Source organism: Thalassophryne amazonica, chromosome 17, assembly GCF_902500255.1.
Source record: "Thalassophryne amazonica chromosome 17, fThaAma1.1, whole genome shotgun sequence".
Taxonomy (NCBI): Eukaryota; Metazoa; Chordata; class Actinopteri; order Batrachoidiformes; family Batrachoididae; genus Thalassophryne; species Thalassophryne amazonica.
Window position 1 is genome coordinate 66132023 of NC_047119.1, and position 19991 is coordinate 66152013.

General features: G+C 44.1%; 1 protein-coding gene across 1 annotated transcript in view; it reads right to left on the minus strand.

Moving 5' to 3' along the window:
• The window catches only part of LOC117529942 (stromelysin-3-like), an 87107-nt gene extending 70521 nt beyond the window's left edge, over positions 1-16586 (minus strand). The window contains exon 1 of the mRNA XM_034192847.1: positions 16461-16586. Within this exon, the coding sequence (XP_034048738.1) occupies positions 16461-16568 (108 nt within the window). The 5' untranslated portion in view covers positions 16569-16586. The remainder of the gene's footprint in view (positions 1-16460) is intronic.
• Between the last annotated feature and the right edge of the window lie 3405 nt (positions 16587-19991).

The window sequence follows — 19991 nt, forward strand, 5'->3', positions numbered from 1 at the left end:
TGACAGGAGAGCTTGGAACCGTGACAGAAGTCCAAGACTGCAGCTCTGGCCTCTGGTGGGACGTACAAACGGTTCTTCGGACCAGTTCCGGGGTCCGGGCTCCGTGCCAGGGCCTCCCAGACGATCTTCTCCACGTCCCAGGTGAGGGTGGCCACGATAGTGGACTCAGGCAGGATGGACTCCGGTGGATCCGACAGTGCAGTTTTGACCTCCTCTTCGTGTACCCGGGACAAGGCATCCGACCTCTGGTTCTTGGTCCCGGGGCGATAGGTGATCCGGAAGTCAAAACGCCCAAAGAACAGTGACCAGCGGGCTTGCCTGGGGTTCAGCCGCTTGGCGGTCCTGATATACTCCAGGTTCCGATGGTCAGTGAAAACCGTGAACGGCACAGACGCTCCCTCCAACAGGTGTCTCCACTCCTCAAGAGCCTCTTTTACCGCAAGGAGTTCTCGATTGCCGACATCATAGTTCCGTTCAGCCGGGGTCAACCTGCGTGAAAAGTAGGCACACGGGTGAAGAACCTTATCAGTCTCTCCGCTCTGGGATCAATCAATCAATCAATTTTTTTTTATATAGCGCCAAATCACAACAAACAGTTGCCCCAAGGCGCTTTATATTGTAAGGCAAGGCCATACAATAATTATGTAAAACCCCAACGGTCAAAACAACCCCCTGTGAGCAAGCACTTGGCAACAGTGGGAAGGAAAAACTCCCTTTTAACAGGAAGAAACCTCCAGCAGAACCAGGCTCAGGGAGGGGCAGTCTTCTGCTGGGACTGGTTGGGGCTGAGGGAGAGAACCAGGAAAAAGACATGCTGTGGAGGGGAGCAGAGATCGATCACTAATGATTAAATGCAGAGTGGTGCACGGCTCCTATCCCTGAGTCAGAGGCATCCACTTCAACCATGAACTGGCGGCTAGGGTCGGGCTGCACCAAAACTGGCGCAGTAGAGAACCGTCGTTTCAACTCCTTGAACGCGTTCGCACTGATCCGACCAGGTGAAGGGGACTTTTGGAGAGGTCAGGGCTGTCAGGGGGCTAACTACCTGACTGTAGCCCTTAATGAACCTCCTATAGAAATTAGCGAAGCCGAGGAACTGTTGCAGCTTCCTACGGCTTGTTGGTTGGGGCCAATCTCTCACCGCCGCAACCTTGGCCGGATCAGGGGCGACGGAGTTAGAGGAGATGATAAACCCCAGGAAGGACAAAGAGGTGCGGTGAAACTCGCACTTCTCGCCCTTCACAAACAGTCGGTTCTCTAACAACCGCTGCAGGACCTGACGTACATGCTGGACATGGGTCTCAGGGTCCGGAGAAAAGAAGAGAATATCGTCCAGATATACGAAGACGAATCGGTGCAGGAAGTCCCGCAAGACGTCGTTAACCAAGGCTTGGAACGTCGCGGGGGCGTTGGTGAGGCCGAACGGCATGACCAGGTACTCAAAGTGACCTAATGGGGTGTTAAATGCCGTCTTCCATTCGTCTCCCTTCCGGATCCGAGCCAGGTAATACGCATTTCTAAGATTCAGCTTAGTAAAGATTTTGGCTCCATGCAGGGGGGTGAACATGGAATCCAACAATGGCAACGGGTATCGGTTGCGAACCGTAATCTCATTCAGCCCCCTGTAATCAATGCATGGACGGAGTCCGCCATCTTTCTTGCCCACAAAAAAGAAACCTGCCCCCATCGGGGAGGTGGAGTTCCGGATCAGCCCGGCAGCTAATGAGTCCCGGATGTAGGTCTCCATTGATTCGCGCTCAGGTCGTGAGAGGTTGTACAGCCTGCTGGACGGGAACTCAGCGCCTGGAACCAAATCAATGGCACAATCGTACGGACGGTGCGGGGGAAGGGTGAGTGCCAGATCCTTGCTGAAGACGTCAGCAAGATCGTGGTACTCAACCGGCACTGCTGTCAGATTGGGAGGGACTTTGACCTCCTCCTTAGCCTGTAAACCGGGAGGAACCGAGGATCCTAAACACACCCGATGGCAGGTTTCGCTCCATTGAACCACCACCCCAGACGGCCAATCAATCCGGGGATTGTGCTTCAACATCCATGGGAAGCCCAAAATCACGCGGGAGGTAGAAGGAGTTACAAAAAACTCAATCTCCCCCGATGGTTTCCAGACACCACCAGAGTTACTGGTTGTGTCTTGTGTGTGATTAAAGGGAGGAGGGTGCCATCTAGTGCCCACACCTGCAATGGCGAAGGAAGCACCACCAGAGGGAGCCCTACCTCCCTTGCCCATCTGCTGTCTAGCAAATTCCCTTCTGACCCCGTGTCCACCAGTGCTGGGGTTTGAAGGGTTAAATCCCCGCTCAGGATTGTAACTGGGAGTCGTGTGGCAATCTGTGTGTGTCCCACGTGAATGTTTTGACCCCCCCTTAGCCCAGTCTCTAAGGGCGGTTGTTGTTGTGGCCGTTTGGGGCAGTTTTTCTGTATGTGCTTCTTTGAGCTGCAGAGAAAACACTCCCCGCGGACCAGCCTCCTCATTTTGGCCCTGTGCGTTTCCCTAACAACGTCAGCAGGGGGAGCTGTTGCCCCACGGAGCGCTGCGGCTGTGGAGCGTGGGGAGGGCGGAACCTTTTCGAACCCGGAAAGGGAGAGGGACGGCGCGTATCCGGCCACGTCCTTCGCCTCACTCCCGACGGCGTTCCTCCAACCGATTGTCTAACCGTATAACGAGATCGATAAGCCCATCTAAATCCCGCGGTTCCTCCTTAGCTATCAGATGCTCCTTCAGGACCGATGACAGTCCATTTATGAAGGCGGCGCGGAGCGCAACGTTATTCCAGCCGGACCTCGCAGTCGCGATGCGGAAGTCGACTGCATATTCGGCTGCGCACCGGCGCCCCTGTCGCATTGACAGCAGCATTGTTGAAGCGGTCTCTCCTCTGTTAGGGTGATCAAACACTGTTCTGAACTCCCCCACAAACCCAGTGTATGCTGATAACAACCGTGAGTTCTGTTCCCAGAGTGCCGTAGCCCAGGCGCATGCCTTACCCCGAAGCAAATTAATAACATAAGCCACCTTGCTGGCATCAGACACGTACATCACGGGTCGTTGTGCAAAGACGAGTGAACACTGCATCAGAAAGTCCGCGCACGTCTCCACACAACCCCCGTACGGCTCAGGGGGACTTATGTATGCTTCAGGGGATGGTGGGGGGGTTTGTTGAATGACCAGTGGAATGTTAATACCCGGCACCGGGTCGGCAAGGAGGAGGAGCCGCAGCAGCGCTCTGATCGCGCGCTTCCACTGTGCGGTGAGAGCCTCCATCCTGCGATTAAGGATGACGTTTTGCTCGGACATCAAATCCAGCCGAGCGGTAAAGGCGGTGAGGATTTGCTGCAACTCACCGAGCACGCCTCCTGCAGACGCCTGTGCACCCTGCTCTTCCATTGGCTGTCCAACAGATGGATGACGCCCCTCGGGATCCATGACGCTGGCCGAGATATCCTGTTGTGAAAGTGTAGTGACACGGACCCACAACAGGGGGCGCAAATGAACGGTCAATAGATGAGCCAAAAAGTAACAATTTAATGTTGTGAAGGTGCACAACGAATACACAGACAATCTCAGAATCTGATAACAGTCAATCCACAAAGGTGACGTGTGGGCAGGCTCGAGGATAGAAGACGTCTGTCCTGAGAAGAGCCGGAACCACACGATTTCCGCCGCCACCGAACCTGGTGAATACTGGAGCCGCCAAGTCCCGAATTCCCAGGTGATCACCGTCCCCGACTGTCGGATCTGGTACTGCTGGCGAAGAACAAAGACAGTCAAGTGTGGGTGTGTGTACACCCCGTAACAACAACGGTGGGAATGCCACCTCCACCTCTAACACACACTCGTGCAGCGTCTGTTTAACCACTTATCTGACGGACGTAGGACGAAACAGTCGTGACCCACGCCGGTCCTCTGGTTGACAGCTGCAAAACAATAGCTCTTAGAATCAATTAATACAGACAGAGACAGTTACCTCCATAGAAGTACGATATCTCAGCAACGAGGTGGAGATGACGTCTGGTCTTTATGGAGTGAGATGCTGTAGAGTAGATGGGTGACAGCTGTCAAGAGATAATCAGTGACAGCTGTCACCCCCGGCTGTGTCCGTGACGGCAGCGCCCTCTCGTGCCTGAAGCCCGCACTTCAGGCAGGGCGCCCTCTGGTGGTGGGCCAGCAGTACCTACAACAGGGAAGCTGTGAATAAAAGCTCTCCCTCACAGAGACATCACTCATCGCAGTTGGCACACAGACAAGACAACAGACACAACACCCAGTGAATGTTTGAGTCTGAGCCTCATGATAAGCTCATTAACAGGAGTAACATCCAACATTATTGGAAGGAGCTGCTCTGCCACAGCAAATGCCACTCTCCCAGTACACCAACTGTTGGAATGAACAGACCAAAAGTAGGTGTATCCACCCACGGATGTCTGACTACTGCCAGGTCTTCACACTTCAGATGGTGCAGCCACTGCAATGTGGAGTTTTCCAAGCTCCCTCGACAGCAATGGAAGATGGTCATCTTGCTGAGTAAAAGGACGCTCCAGGTGCCCACCCACATGAACCGCCTCAGATTTCGACCCCGGTGCCACCGTGCAGTGGACGATCCCTCAGCACCTCACCAACCACCATCTTCCATAGCCAATACCGATGGTTCTGGCCTGTGGTTTCTTCCTATCGGGAGATGAGGCTCCAGATGGCTTTCCCCCATCCCCTTTATAATGTGTGCAACCTTCCAATGGAAAATGTTTCTATAAACAGAGTTAGCATTTTTTTTAAAAACAGAGATGGTGGCACTAACAAAAAGACAGGAGGCAGAGCTGGAGGTGGCAGAGCTGAAGATGTTGAGATTCTCTGTGGAAGTGACAAGAATGGACAAGATTAGGAATGAACATATCAGAGGGACAGCTCAGGTGGGACGGTTTGGAGACAAAGTCAGAAAGGCGAGATTGAGATGGTTTGGACATGTGCAGAGGAGGGACCCAAGGTATATAGGGAGAAGGATGCTGAGGATGGAGCCACCAGGCAGGAGGAGAAGAGGGAGGCCAAAGAGGAGGTTTATGGATGTGCTGAGGGAAGACATGCAGGTGGTTGGTGTGACAGAGGAAGATACAGAGGACAGGGTGAGATGGAAATGATTGATCTGCTGTGGCAACCCCTAACGGGAACAGCCGAAAGACAAAGAAGAAGAAGGGGGCTATATCAGAATCAATTTGTAACATTGCATGTCCCATTGCATGGGCCCTGACCATCAAGACAACAATGTAATCCAACAGAAAACACTGATCAACTGAAATTTTTCAGGGTGCGTTTGGGCCCAGTAAACATAGTAAGATATTGAATTAGGGGTCAGAAAGTCAGAGGTCAAACTTAATGGAAGTGGGGGTTTTTTGCCTAACAATTGCTTTTGAACATGATAACTTCTGCTAAACATAGCCCATTGTTATCAATCTTGGTAAGTTTGTTACATAGTGTTAGATATGTTTAATTATTGTTTTCTTTATTTGTTTTGGTATTAAAGTAGTTATTTTACTTGGGATTGTTTCATATACTTTTCTCTGTTATCTGTTGGAATGTCCATGTCTAACTGGATTTAACCGGTTTACCACTCAGGACAAAGAGATTCAGATTACATTATAAATCATAAACGTCCTGTTATCACGTGGGTCAGTGGCAGGGGGTGGGACCTCCCTCGAATGCTCACGGGGACCAATAAGGGAAGGATTTTGCGAATAAGGTCTGCATTTGTTACATCCATGGAGTGTTTTATAAAACTGTTTGTACCTATTGTTCTTGGTTCTGAATGGGCGGATCTCATGCGTGAGAGAAGTTCTTCAGAAACCAGGCCTGATTTCCATTGTGACTTTCAATAAATTTAAAAGTGCTGAATAGTTTGAGTTTGTACTTTGTGAGGGCCAGTAATACAGAAAGAGCCGGGAGAATAACAATAAGTTCAAAGAACTATGTTAACTTGGGGTCAGATGGTAAATGGTCAAGGTCACTGGGAAGCGTTCATTCATTGTCACTCAGTCCTGTTAGATCCTGTCCTGTTAGTTCTGCTTAGTCCTGTTAATGGCTGCTGGTAGAGAGACACTATCCCAGCAGCCATTGGGTGAAATGTGGGGTGCACCCTGGCAAAGGCCACCAGTTTGTTGCAGGTTCGACACATATAGACAGTCATACCTGACCTGCATGTCTTTGCAAGTGGGATGAAGCCGTAGAGGGAAGCCATGCAAACATGAGGAGAATATGCATGACACACAGAAAGAACCAGGTTAGATTTGAACCCAAGACTTTCTTGGTATGAGAAAACAACATGGATATATGGCCCCAGGAACCCAAATTAATTTGAAATGTTTACCATGAGCTGAAGGCTAAAGTGCTTCCTCTGCAATACTTATTTTTAAAACACCTTTCAAAATGACCAGTCTCATAACATTAATGAACGTGACAAGAGATCACTGTGGGTCTAGATCATCACCACAGTTTAAATGACTCATTGTTATAACAACAATTATATAACAGCTGAGTGGATCCTTGTCATTTGATTGATGCTTTGTATGTCACGTGACATGGATAATATTCATCCCATTTGTGTTGCATTGCATTTAGGGTGCAAATTTGGTTCCATACGTTTGGTACCATTGCACTCTGCCCACACACACACACACACACACACACACACACACACACACACACACACACACACACACACACACACACACACACACACACACGAACACGTGCGTGCACACAGATGGAAATGCACGCACATACACACATGCACACACACACACACGCATGCACACATACCCAACGTGTGCGCGCGCACACACAGAACAAATCCTCTGCACTGTAAGCCATCTGTCGTGATATTTTTTCGCTGCACTGAGGAAAAACAGTGCTTTTCTTTTCGGTTGTACATGCACGCACAAGCGCCTTCCTGCTTGTGTGAGCGCGCATCACGCACACACATGCACTCTCACGCAAGCCGGCCGGTGCTTAGCTTTTAAACAAACATGGCAGAGTTTGTTTTGCTGACGCCATGACAACTTGATGCACGGCGTGGCGGACGTCATCAACAGAATTATTTTTGGACTCCTATTTAAAGTTTGTGTTGGACTGTTGATGTCAAAGCAGCAGTGATGCACCAAAGCTGGATTAATTTCTGATGTTATTTTTTTTTTCCGCTGCACTGAGGAGCTACCAAAATATAAGTCCCTTTTCTGTTGTTTGTAAATTAATATAATATAAAATGACAAGGATCTATTTTAGCTGTTATATAAAACAAATAATTAATGTTTTTACACTCTTTCATTGGAACAAGTATTTAATTTGGTGAAAGTCAAAAATATTCTTACCATTGAAAGAGTATAAAAATATTAATTATTTGTATAATATTCCACTGAAGCATCATGAACATCTGTTCTTTAGTTTTCAGATCAAAGTGAAGCTTGTGCTGATCTGAGCAGTCTGTGGCAGTACAACTCAAGGTGCCAGTAAAGGGACCACTGGTGGGTATGATGACGGGGTGAAGAGGTTTGAACCACTTCAACAAGACTGAAACCAAGACTCATCCAACTGAAAAGTAGAGAAACATAAGATGTGCATTAGAGCTGAGGGCAAGCAACACGTTTTCATGGCTCGGGTCCTGTGGTTTGGAAACAAAGACTTCCACACGCTGGGGGGGAACCGTGACGTGGAGCCGACATGTCAGCACAAGATATTGTGGTTTCTGCGTCTCGCCCAAATTGACATGCCCGAGCCTCAACCCACATTAAGTGCTGAGCCCGTCTACACTGCTCAGCTTTGTTGCTTTATCTACAAGGTGACATCTGTTACTTTAGGGAGTCTTTCTTGATGTCACTCAAACATTTAAATACAAAGTGCAGGCATGAACATGCACATGGCAGCAAAAAATAAAGTGTGCCACACACATCTATTCCTTACACATGCACAAAGTGGCATTACACACCATGAGCAGATGGCTGGAAATTCCCTGTTCAGCCATGACATCAGGACGTCTGCACCATAACAGACAGAAGGTGTCCTGAAAGATTTCCGAGGATGCTGATCTCTCATTACTGACAGTGACTCACGGCCTGCAGAGGCAATCCAAAAGTGTGCGCGATCATGTCGCACTCCCCCTACAGAGCACGTGTGATCGACTCCCACAGGCTGCTTTTTGCAAATACAAATGAGTCCACATGAGATAAATAACAACCTCAGTGGAAGAAATCTCTCAGGGGTAAATATTTAACCACAAAAAGTCCCAGATATCAGCAGGGATTTGGTGTTGGAGAGAATGTTTTGAGGATAAAGTCATGACAGACTGATCCTTCACTGTAAACATCTCTCACTAACCTCACAGGTCAGTAAGCTCTCTCGTCGTGGAGCATAACATCTCCAACTCTGAGATTACATATGTTCATGACAGCAACAGAGCGACGAAAATCGATAGCTTGAATACTAAAGAGCAATTAGCATGTTAAATTTTATGTTTCAAGATCCATATGGTCTTTGGAAATGATAATGATAAATGATAAGTGATGTCCACCTGATGACATCACAAAGGCCAGAGTGCAGTGTCCTGTAGGGGGTAGTAGTGAGTTTAGATAACCTTTTCCTTTTAGGTGAAAGGAACACTTGCTCTGCTTTTATTTATTGATTTCTTGTTGGCTTTAATACAGTTCAACCCCACATTTGGAGTTTGTTGAATAGTGTGACGGATCCTTCCTTCAGATGAACATTCCTAAAAGAAAAGACATGTAATGACTTCAGACAATTCCCCAGGGCCTGAGGAACCCACTGTCATAAAGGCTCAGACAATGTAATGTGAGGAAAAATATGAATATCTTGAAGGCAAGCTGTGTATAAGAAGGGGAATCAGCATTTGCACTGTTTGAGAAAGCTGTCCCTTTTCCACATTGATAGAACATTTTATATAACGGCTGAGTGGATCCTTGTCATTTGATTGGTGCTTTGTATGTCACATGACATGGATTAATTTGTCCCATTTGTGTTGTATTGCATTTAGAGTGCAATTTGATTCCATTTAGAGTGAAAATTTGGTTCCATACGTTTGGTACCATTGCACTCTGCACACGTGCACACACACACACACACGTGCTCACACACGCACATGTACGCACATGCACACGAACCCACACATGCACGTGCACACGCATGCGCGCTCACACACACACACAAAACAAATCCACTGCACTGTCTGGAGGCTGTTAGCAGGAAGAAAGAATGAAAAGTTGGACTAATTTCTGACAAGATTTTTTTTTTTTTTTTTTTTTGCTGCACTGAGGATGTACACAGTCTTTTTTTGGTAGTACACAACGACTCTGCTGAGACATGATTTGATTGAGCTAACTGATGCTGCTAATTCTTGTAACACACACACAAAATCCACTCCACTGTAAGCCGTCTGGTTGCATGAAGAACTGTTCAGATGAAAAGCTGACGTGATTTTTGGCTGGACTGAGGAACTACACAAAGTCTTTTTTTTCTTTTTCTTTATGGACGTCCGTAGTCAGTGCACAGCATCACTGGACTACACATCACAATTTGGACTTTAGCAGCAGTCGAACACCAAAATATGTCCTTTTTCTGTTGTTTATAAATTAATAAAATATCAAATGACAAGGATCTATTTTAGCCATTGTATAAAACAAATAATGAATGTTTTTACATTCTCTCAATGGCACAAATATTCTAGCTTTCACCTCATGAAATATTCCATTGAACTCATAAACATTCATTATTTGTATACTAGATCTTTTTATCACTCATTTATTGAATCAATTTTATCTTTTAGCTTTGTGTCTTGGTTCAGCAACCTTACCCTAGAAAATAAAGGTTCTCTGAATCAAATTGTGAGGTGGTCCAGTAGGCTGATTGGAGAGCTACAGCTTAACCCAGAATCCCAAAATACCAAGCAGAGGATGTCTGCTTTTGTTTTGAAAGATGGCTCCCACCCGCTACATGGGGAATTTCATATTCTTCCATCAGGCTGCAGATATAAACCAAAGTGATATGAAGGTAGCTTTGTTCCTGCAGCCATCAGAATCATCAACAAAATCTAGTATTTATGGAATTAACTTATTGATTGTACAGCACTTTAATATAGCTCTTTGTGTAGCTCTTATTTATTAATCCATTTATTCGTATCCTGTTTTTTTTTATCTGCTATGATGGTTCTTACTTTGTATAGGATTTATGTATTTGCACTGATGTCTGTTTCTTAGGATGAGTTCTTACCATGTTCAGTGTTCTCACTGTTTTTTGTCCTGTTTAAAGTGTCTTCTGTGTGTGTGTGTGTGTGTGTGTGTGTGTGTGTGTGTGTGTGTGTGTGTGTGTGTGTGTGTGTGTGTGTGTGTGTGTGTGTGTGTGAAGGAAACCTACTCACTTCACTGTAAACCCAATCTACCTTCATGTATAAATAAAGTTACTTTTACCTTTTGAGCTGTTTATCTTTGTCATAAACACCGTTTTCATGGGTTCATTCTAAGCCCCAGAGCTTGACCTGTTGTGAGACACTGCAAATTCCAGAGGAAGCCAAAAAAGTTGCCATTAACTCGAAATATAAAAGATCACACCATGTGTATTATCCAGCGTATCCACCGTGATGTGGCGCGGTGGCTTAGTGGTTAACACTGGTGCCTCTCTTTCTGTGTGGAGTTTGCAAAGTGTCTGTGTGTGTTTCCTCCAGGCAATTCGGTTTCCTTCCAGAATCAAAACAAGCTTATTTAGGGTCTGCTCCTTTCTCTGCCCCTGAACAAGGCAACGTCTCTACATCTGGAGCTGGTCCACGGGCACCAGATGGTGGCTGCTCACTGCTCCTAGTGGTTGGATTGTATCTAACTGTAATTACTGTTGTGTGGGCCGCCAGAAGAGGAGGTACTGCTGGCCCACCACCAGAGGGCGCCCTGTCTGAAGTGCGGGCTTCAGGCACGAGAGGGCGCTGCCGCCAGTGGAATGATGAAGTGTAGATGGATGACAGCTGTCATGAGATAATGAGTGACAGCTGTCACCCATCTACACTTCATCATTCCACTCCATAAAAACCGGACGTCATTGCCACCTCGTTGCCGAGATATCATCTACCTGTGAAGGTAATATTCTCAGCCTTAACTGTGTCTTAGTCTGAACTCTTTTTGCAGCCGCTTTCCTGTGGTGTTCCCTATCTGAGAGATTGGCGTTTGGTGTGATCAGCGACGGCTTCGCTTCACACCCCAACCAGATAAGTGGTTAGACAGGAGCTGTACGAGTGTGTGTTAGAGGTGGAGGTGGAATTCCCACCATTGTTGTTACTGGGTGTGCACGCACCCACATATGACTGTTTTTGCTCCTCGCCAGCAGTACCAGATCCGACACTCGGAGACGGTGGCCACCTGGGGACTCGGAACTTGGCGGCTCCAGTATTCTCCAGGTTCGGTGGCGGAGGAAATCGTGTGGTTCCGGTTCTTCTCAGGACAAACGTCTTCTATCCTCGAGCCTGCCCACACGTCACCTTTGTGGATTGACTGTTTGCTCAAATTCTGTAATCCTCAGTGTTTTTGTTGTGCTCTTTCACAACAGTAAAGTGTTCACATTCGACTCTTTCATTGTCCGATCATTTGCGCCCCCTGTTGTGGGTCTGTGTCACTACACTTTCCCAACAATTCCGATGGGTTAAATACAGAAGACAAATTTTGCTGTATGTACAGTTTGAACACCCTGTGATTTTGCAAGTTCTCCCACTTAGAAATCATGGAGGGGTCTGAAATTTTCATCTTACGTGCATGTCCACTGTGAGAGACATAATCTAAAAAAAAAAAAAAAAAATTCCGGAAATCGCAATGTATGATTTTTTTAAATCATACATACACACAGCGAGGGAAACTAAGGAGGGGCTCTGTAAGAAGCATTTCAAGGTCCTGGAGTGGCCTGGCCAGTCTCCAGACCTGAACTCAATAGAAAATCTTTGGAGGGAGCTGAAACTCCAAACCTGAAAGATCTAGAGAAGATCTGTATGGAGGAGTGGACCAAAATCCCTGCTGCAGTGTGTGAAAACCTGGTGAGCAACTACAGGAAACGTTTGACCTCTGTAATTGCAACCAAATATTAACATTGATTTTCACAGATGTTCAAATACTTATTTGCAGCAGTAACATACAAATAAATTATTAAAAAATCATACATTGTGATTTCCAGATTTTTTTTTTTTTTTTAGATTATGTCTCTCACAGTGGACATGCACCTAAGATGAAAATTTCAGACCCCCCCCCCCATGATTTCTAAGTGGAAGAACTTGCAAAACCACAGGGTGTTCAAATACTTATTTTCCTCAATGTATATATGTACAATGGCAATAAAGGTTCTATTCTATTCAGTTGAAATTTTAGTTGACACATATGTTTCCACGTCTTTGATTCACTAATCTATCAAAAGAACATAGTTGAAGGAACATTTAGTGTAAATGTGTGCGCTATCCAGGCTGGTATTTATTGTAATTAAATGGATGTTTGCTGAAATGTTGTTTCTGCGTTTGCAGCTCTAGTCACATTCAAACACTGTTAACAATCAAGCTTCTGAGCGCTCTGTTCACTTTTGATGATTGCTTCCTTTGCCGGGAATCCATTTTTGAAAGGTGCCTTCAGGAAGGACTGCATCAGAGTGAACAGCGTGGCCTTATGCAAACTCACAAAAATACACAGTACATTCAGATTTGCAAAAAAAAAAAAAAAAAATTAAGCTAGTAACCCCCACTTTGTAATCATTGACATGCTAGCGGTACAACAAACTCTGAAGATATAGCACAGGTGTATTTTTCTAACATACTGATTTGTATCAACTGCACCACGTTTAGAAGTTAGTTCTATTTAAGCATGGCTCCAGTGCTGCAGCACCCCCCCCCCCCCCCCCCACACACACACTTTTTTTTAAAAAATTTTGATGATATCATATTGAACATGTGGGATGGCACAATAAAAAAAAATAAAATCAGGCAAGATAAGTACCTGTTATGGCAAAATGGTAGGTCATCCCTCTGAGTCTGGTCCGCTCAAGTTTTTTTTCTCAAAAATGCTTGAGGGAGTCTTTCCTTACTTATGTTGCCTATGGTGGTCGGGGGTGGTTCAGGATAGACATTACCCTTGTGAAGTGCATTGAGATGACTTATGTTATTTTGCACTATAAAAATAAGTTAAATTGAAATTGATTCAAAATGGAATTGAATTGAATTTCTTGTACAAGAAATTCAATTCAATTCCATTTCAATGTACAACCCCTGGCAAAAAATATGGAATCACTGGCCTCGGAGGATATTCATTCAGTTGTTTAATTTTGTAGAAAAAAAGCAGATAACAGACATGACACAAAACTAAAGTCATTTCAAATGGCAACTTTCTGGCTTTAAGAAACACTATAAGAAATCAGGAAAAAAAAAATTGTGGCAGTCAGTAACGGTTACTTTTTTAGACCAAGCAGAGGAAAAAAATATGGAATCACTCAATTCTGAGGAATAAATGATGGAATCATGAAAAACAAAAGAACGCTCCAACACATCACTAGTATTTTGTTGCACCACCTCTGGCTTTTATAACAGCTTGCAGTCTCTGAGGCATGGACTTAATGAGTGATAAACAGTACTCTTCATCAATCTGGCTCCAACTTTCTCTGATTGCTGTTGCCAGATCAGCTTTGCAGGTTGGAGCCTTGTCATTGACCATTTTTACCATGTTTTCACAGTTTTAACTCTATGGCAAGATGCATTATCATCTTGAAAAATGATTTCATCATCCACAAACATCCTTTCAATTGATGGGATAAGAAAAGTGTCCAAAATATCAACGTAAACTTGTGCATTTATTGATGATGTAATGAGTGCCTTTACCTGACATGCAGCCCCATATCATCAATGACTGTGGAAATTTACATGTTCTCTTCAGGCACTCATCTTTATAAATCTCATTGGAACGGCACCAAACAAAAGTTCCAGCATCATCACCTTGCCCAATGCAGATTCGAGATTCATCACTGAATATGACTTTCATCCAGTCATCCACAGTCCACGATTGCTTTTCCTTAGCTCATTGTAACCTTGTTTTTTTCTGTTTAGGTGTTAATGATGGCTTTCGTTTAGCTTTTCTGTATGTAAATCCCATTTCCTTTAGGCGGTTTCTTACGGTTCGGTCACAGATGTTGACTCCAGTTTCCTCCCATTCGTTCCTCATTTGTTTTGTTGTGCATTTTCGAGTTTTGAGACATATTGCTTTAAGTTTTCTTTCTTGACGCTTTGATGTCTTCATTGGTCTACCAGTATGTTTGCCTTTAACAACCTTCCCATGTTGTTTGTATTTGGTCCAGAGTTTAGACACAGCTGACTGTGAACAACCAACATCTTTTGCAACATTGCGTGATGATTTACCCTCTTTTAAGAGTTTGATAATCCTCTCCTTTGTTTCAATTGACATCTCTCGTGTTGGAGCCATGATTCATGTCAGTCCACTTGGTGCAACAGCTCTCCAAGGTGTGATCACTCCTTTTTAGATGCAGACTAACGAGCAGATCTGATCTGATGCAGGTGTTAGTTTTGGGGATGAAAATTTACAGGGTGATTCCATAGTTTATTCCTCAGAATTGAGTGAGTCCATATTTTTTTCCCTCTGCTTGGTCTAAAAAGTAACCGTTACTGACTGCCACAATTTTTTTTCATGATTTCTCATAGTGTTTCTTAAAGCCAGAAAGTTGCCATTTGAAATTACTTTAGTTTTGTGTCATGTCTGTGATCTGCTTTTTTTCTACAAAATTAAACAACTGAATGAACATCCTCGAGGACGGTGATTCCATAATTATTGCCAGGGGTTGTAATACCGCAAGCAGTATATGTTCTAAGAAATCATTAAATTCAAAACTATGTAATTCTGAGAGTTGGACAAACCAGATTTGGCTTCATTTGGAGCTTTTCTACAGGTGCTCAATGAACACACGTGTTTGAGTTTCAGCAGTTTGTGATAAAAGCAACTTCTTTCCTACAAAGTAATTGTTGAAGGCCTGATTATTAACATTAATATAACTAAGTAAGGGGAAAGTAAAAAGTCTTATTTAAGTCAAAATCTAAAAAGTCTACGTGTTACATGTGTGGGCACCGCTCCATGACTGAGGTGAGGGGTCAGAGAAGGGCTGCAAACCTCGTGCCGAACCGTGTGGATTTCCTCACGAATGCCGTTCGCAGCCCAGTGAGATACTAGCCTAAGTGATGTCATAAAAGAATTTTATAATTGGCAAACAAGCTCAGTGCTGTTCATCATATAACCCTAAAACGTGATGTTTTCTATTCTTTCACAAAATATAAAGGAATTTTGATTGGTACCTTTTTATAAAAACAAAGCGAAGTAACAAACAGCCATCAAAGAGACATGAGTGAAAACTTCACCCTGAAGGAATCCCCTGTGCTTACACCTGATGGTTTAGTGCTCACACACAAAAATGTTGTCAGAACTTGACTCCGTATTAGGAAGATTAATCTGTCAGCAATAAATCAAAGGTTGGCCAGGATACCTTCAGTATGGGGTGATGTGTTTGCAAGCAAAAGCCTTGATGGGGTTTGTGTGTCCGTTTACCTCGGGCCTCTCTCTCTAAGCAGCTATCTGCTGTTTTTTTCCTTTTCCTCCTGAGTCAGCAAACAGGCTGGGTTTTTTTTTTATCCTCCTACAGCTGCCAGATGACTTGCCTCTGCCTGCATAATCTGAATATTTCACTCAGGTTGCTGACAGCTTTAACAGAAAACAGGCCTGGCATCCATCAAACTGTACAGAGTTGAAGACTATTGTTCTGCTCCAGCGCACACTGGTGCAGCATGCACAATAGAAATAGAATATATGATCCAAACTAGTGTAAGCTCACACTTTGGTTGCACACCATAATTTGGCCATGCACAAAGCACAGAAGGTGCAAAACTAAATCCCCAGTAAATAACCACCGAAGACAATTGGTCATTTTCTGTCAGGTAGTTTGTGTTAACAGCTTCAACGTGAAGATGGTGTTAAGACAAACATCAGAAGTCAGCAGCTTTGTCTTTTGGCAAAAAAAAAAAAAAAAAAAGAATGGACAAATATAGATTAAAGACACGTGCAAGAGTTGTAAACAGCCTGATGTTTGCACCAACTTTTCTATCACATGTAATCATGCATTTAGACAGAATATCAAGCAAATTGTTTTCCTAATACTGATAATGAAAACCTGCTAAATAGCCATGATCAGTTAATGATGGCAGTTTTGTGCCAGCATGTCTCTGGATCCATCTTAAATTAGGAAGTGTTTCAGCATAATGGTAATAAAAGCAGCCCGTACCTTTGTCTTTCTCTCTTTTTGCTTTAAAACTCCATCACTTTTTGTGCACACTGACTGCACACTTCTCTTGTTGCACAATATCCCTTAAATCTTGTGTTGGACTCACCTGTACCTGCTGGGACCTGCTGTTGGTTGTCTTGTCGTGTACCGGCAGGGATTGAACGCAGAACCAAAGGTGCAAGATGCTGCTGCAAAGCACAGCAACCCGCATCATGTCCACACACACAGACTGACAGAGTCCCACTGTTGAACAGCTGCACACAGTGCACACAATCACTGCTGCACTGGAGGGAGGAAATTCATCATCATCTTCCAGCTCAAACAGCTTCTTAAGTGAAGTGCTCCACTTAAAGCCAAATGTCGTTTTAACCCCTTTCACTCCAAAAGCAGCCGACTTCCACAGCATGGAAGTTTCAGAGGCAATCTATCATTTTACACACTAGTCAGAATTCTTGTCTTTAGTTAAAGGATGATGGCTTTGAAGTGCAAAAGACAAGGACAGGAAAGGAAATGCATGAACCAGCAATAAAGCATTTGTACATTTCCCAAAACACTTTGTTAAATGAGAGAGCAAAAAGCTATTTAAAAATGTTTTAGTGTTGTTGTGCACTTCAGGACCTAACTGCCCCTTACTTGCAGCATCAAAAAAAAACAAACAAAAAAAAAACTGAAAACACTGGCAACTGTAAACGCACATCAATAAAACTGAAAACATATTAACAAATCATAAAACATGTTAAGAAAAACTGAAAACATTCTTAAATATAAACTCCTCTGTAAAAGTGAATTTACATAAAGATAAGTACAGAATGTTGAACTTATCAAAGGTTTTAGTGAGGTCGGCTTTGTGCTAGTTTGACCATGAATACTTCGGAGAAAAGAAAAAGTTAACAATTCTAATCTATAGTGAGAATGTACAAAATGTTCAAACAGTCTTTGTAAAGCCCAGTCATGATGGAGTGTAAGGGTACATAGATCTCGGATCCTTACGTCAGAAGAAAGCAGGAGGAGAGCCTCCCGCGGGTGTTTGACAGGGACTGACTGGTGGTGGTGGGGTGGAGGAGGTAGTGTCCAGGTCAGCAACTGCAAAGCAGCAAAGAGGTGAGTTAGAACAAAGGCTTTGAACCAGTTTGTGGAATGAAAATGAAAACCAAAAACTTTTGGTATTTTGCTAGGAAGAAAAACAAAACCCTGAATGAGACCCCGATTCATGCATTTGTTTCTTCTAGACTGGACTACTGCAATGTTCTATTTTCTGGTTTACCGCAGTCCAGCATTAGGGGTCTCCAACTGGTTCAAAATGGTGCTGTCAGACTTTTGGCACGAAGCAAAAAGTTTGACCACATTACACCCATTTTGGCATCTCTTCATTGGCTTCCTGTCCTTGTGAGATCAGACTTTAAGGTTCTGCTATTAACCTATAAAATTATTCATGGACTAGCACTTCCCTACTTAGCTGACCTAATTAAACCCTACGTACCGGCCCGGGATCTGTGTTGTCAATGTGCAGGACTACTTTGTGTCCCTAGGGTGAATAAAAAGTCTGTGGGTCAAAGAGCTTTCTCTTATCGTGCCCCTGTTCTGTGGATTGATCTCTCTGCATCAATAAAACAGTCAGTTTTTGTAGAAACTTTCAAGTCCAGACTTAAGACACACTTATTTTCCCTTTTGTATGGCTAGCATACTGGCATAGTATGGTAGTATGCTTCCTACCATTTTAAATTCATTAGTAAACAGAGCGAGTCTCGGCATCAACTTTATCTAAATTCTTGGGCTTTTAGTGAAGATTAGGCCTAGTGGCCGGCGATCATCTTAGTATTTTTGTTTTTCTTGTTGCTTAATGCTGACAAATTATACCTTATTTGTAGTCTTTCTTCCCGCATGATTCTGTTTTTCTCTGTCTCTCTCTGTTTGAGGTGCGGCTCCATTCAGAAATGGGAGTGGATGTCTTCTGCGTGCTTCCCGTCCTGGGCACCAGCATGGACTCCCAAAATTTCCTGTATATTTATTTTGTCAAGTGTGTCGGTAGCATGGCTCAAGCAGAGGGTCACCTCTGCTGTGCACCTAATATCTTTTTACTTCAGTGTGTGCGGAGCTCAGTTCAGCATTTAAACGCAAACGTACTTATTTAATTTCTATTTTACATTACAGCGAGCTGAGAGAATGACGATCTACCAATAGCTTTTGTTTTTGTACATTATTGCTGAAAGTTCTTTGATTTTTACACGACGGCATGATGGCAGGCATCATCAAACACACATCACTCCACACTTATGGTGCCATCAGCATGACACAACCAGAATATTTGAATGCATTTGCATATTCAGATGGAGGTGTGGCCAGGGAGGAGTTTGGTGCTTGTGCACTTGTGCTAAATTCCACGTTCAGTGGGATGTACAAACCGAACGTTTGTGCATTCATGCCTACACATGCTTTGATACATCTAAAGATATTTGTGCTTACGCCTGATTCAGGATTTTGGCGTATGCCCACGTTTTTTTTTTTCGTGTGCCTCCCGTCACAAAATGAGTCAAATTTTTGCAACAGGGTTCAGCTTCACTTTTAATTTTGTGCAGCCATCGCAGAATGAGTTAGAATGAATTTGTGCTGCTTTGACGAAAATGAGGCGCTTTTCATGAGGTCTCTGGTCACAACATTCATGCTGGCCGCGTGAATGGGCCCACATTTCCTAAGTGGCCCATGACTGCTGTTGGAAGTATGTGGGTGGTACGTTGGCTGTGGCCAAGTGTGGGTCGAATGGGCATTCACCCATCATTCGCCCTCATTTGGCCTGTAGTGTGAAGGCTGGCTCGATCAGGGTATTTGGCCAGGATTCGACATGTCCAAACATTTCGTAATGCACCTTGACCACAGTCCAAATGATTCGACTTGCGTACAGTCTTGCATACAGACTTGCAGTACGAATGTTGCGACTTCGCTGGAATGATGGTACGACTGCATCTCAACCACCTTTTGATTGTGTTTCGAAAGTGAGGGCAACATGAATGTGGTGTGCATGTGTTGTTTCCAAATGGATGTGCCAACTACTGTGAGACTGCTGTACGAGGCATTCAAGTACAGTCTGAATTTGCATAACTGTCATCCGAATCCTCCTTCGTACGCCATTCTGCCTCATTCATGCTATGTTTGAAAGGGCCTTATAATTTGCAGTTATTTAATAAATTTTTAAGATCCTATTCTTATGTACAGTTTCTACATGTTCAATAAAGCCCCTCTATCAATCAATCAATCAAAAACAATATTTACGTTTTAAGGGCATCTGTATGAGGCCTTGCATGTGCGTGTACATGAGGTTTTGACAAGAGTGGAAATTATGTAAATCAAGGAATATTTGTAAATCCCCCTCTGTGCATTTGCAGGGTACTGGTGAGACAAAGTTAACTCCCTAGGTAGTTGGCTTTGACTTAGCGAAAGTTAGCACTCATGCCAACATCCACAATTTTGCTCCAAAGGTGTTAATAGGTTCTAAAAACAGCATTTTCAGTTTTAGAAGTGTTTATTTCTCACAGCTTTTACATAATAAATGACAAAAAGGTTATATTAACACACAAACAAAACAGGGCCCGGCCGTCAGACAGAGCATGCTGGACATCACTGGCTTGACATGGCTAACATG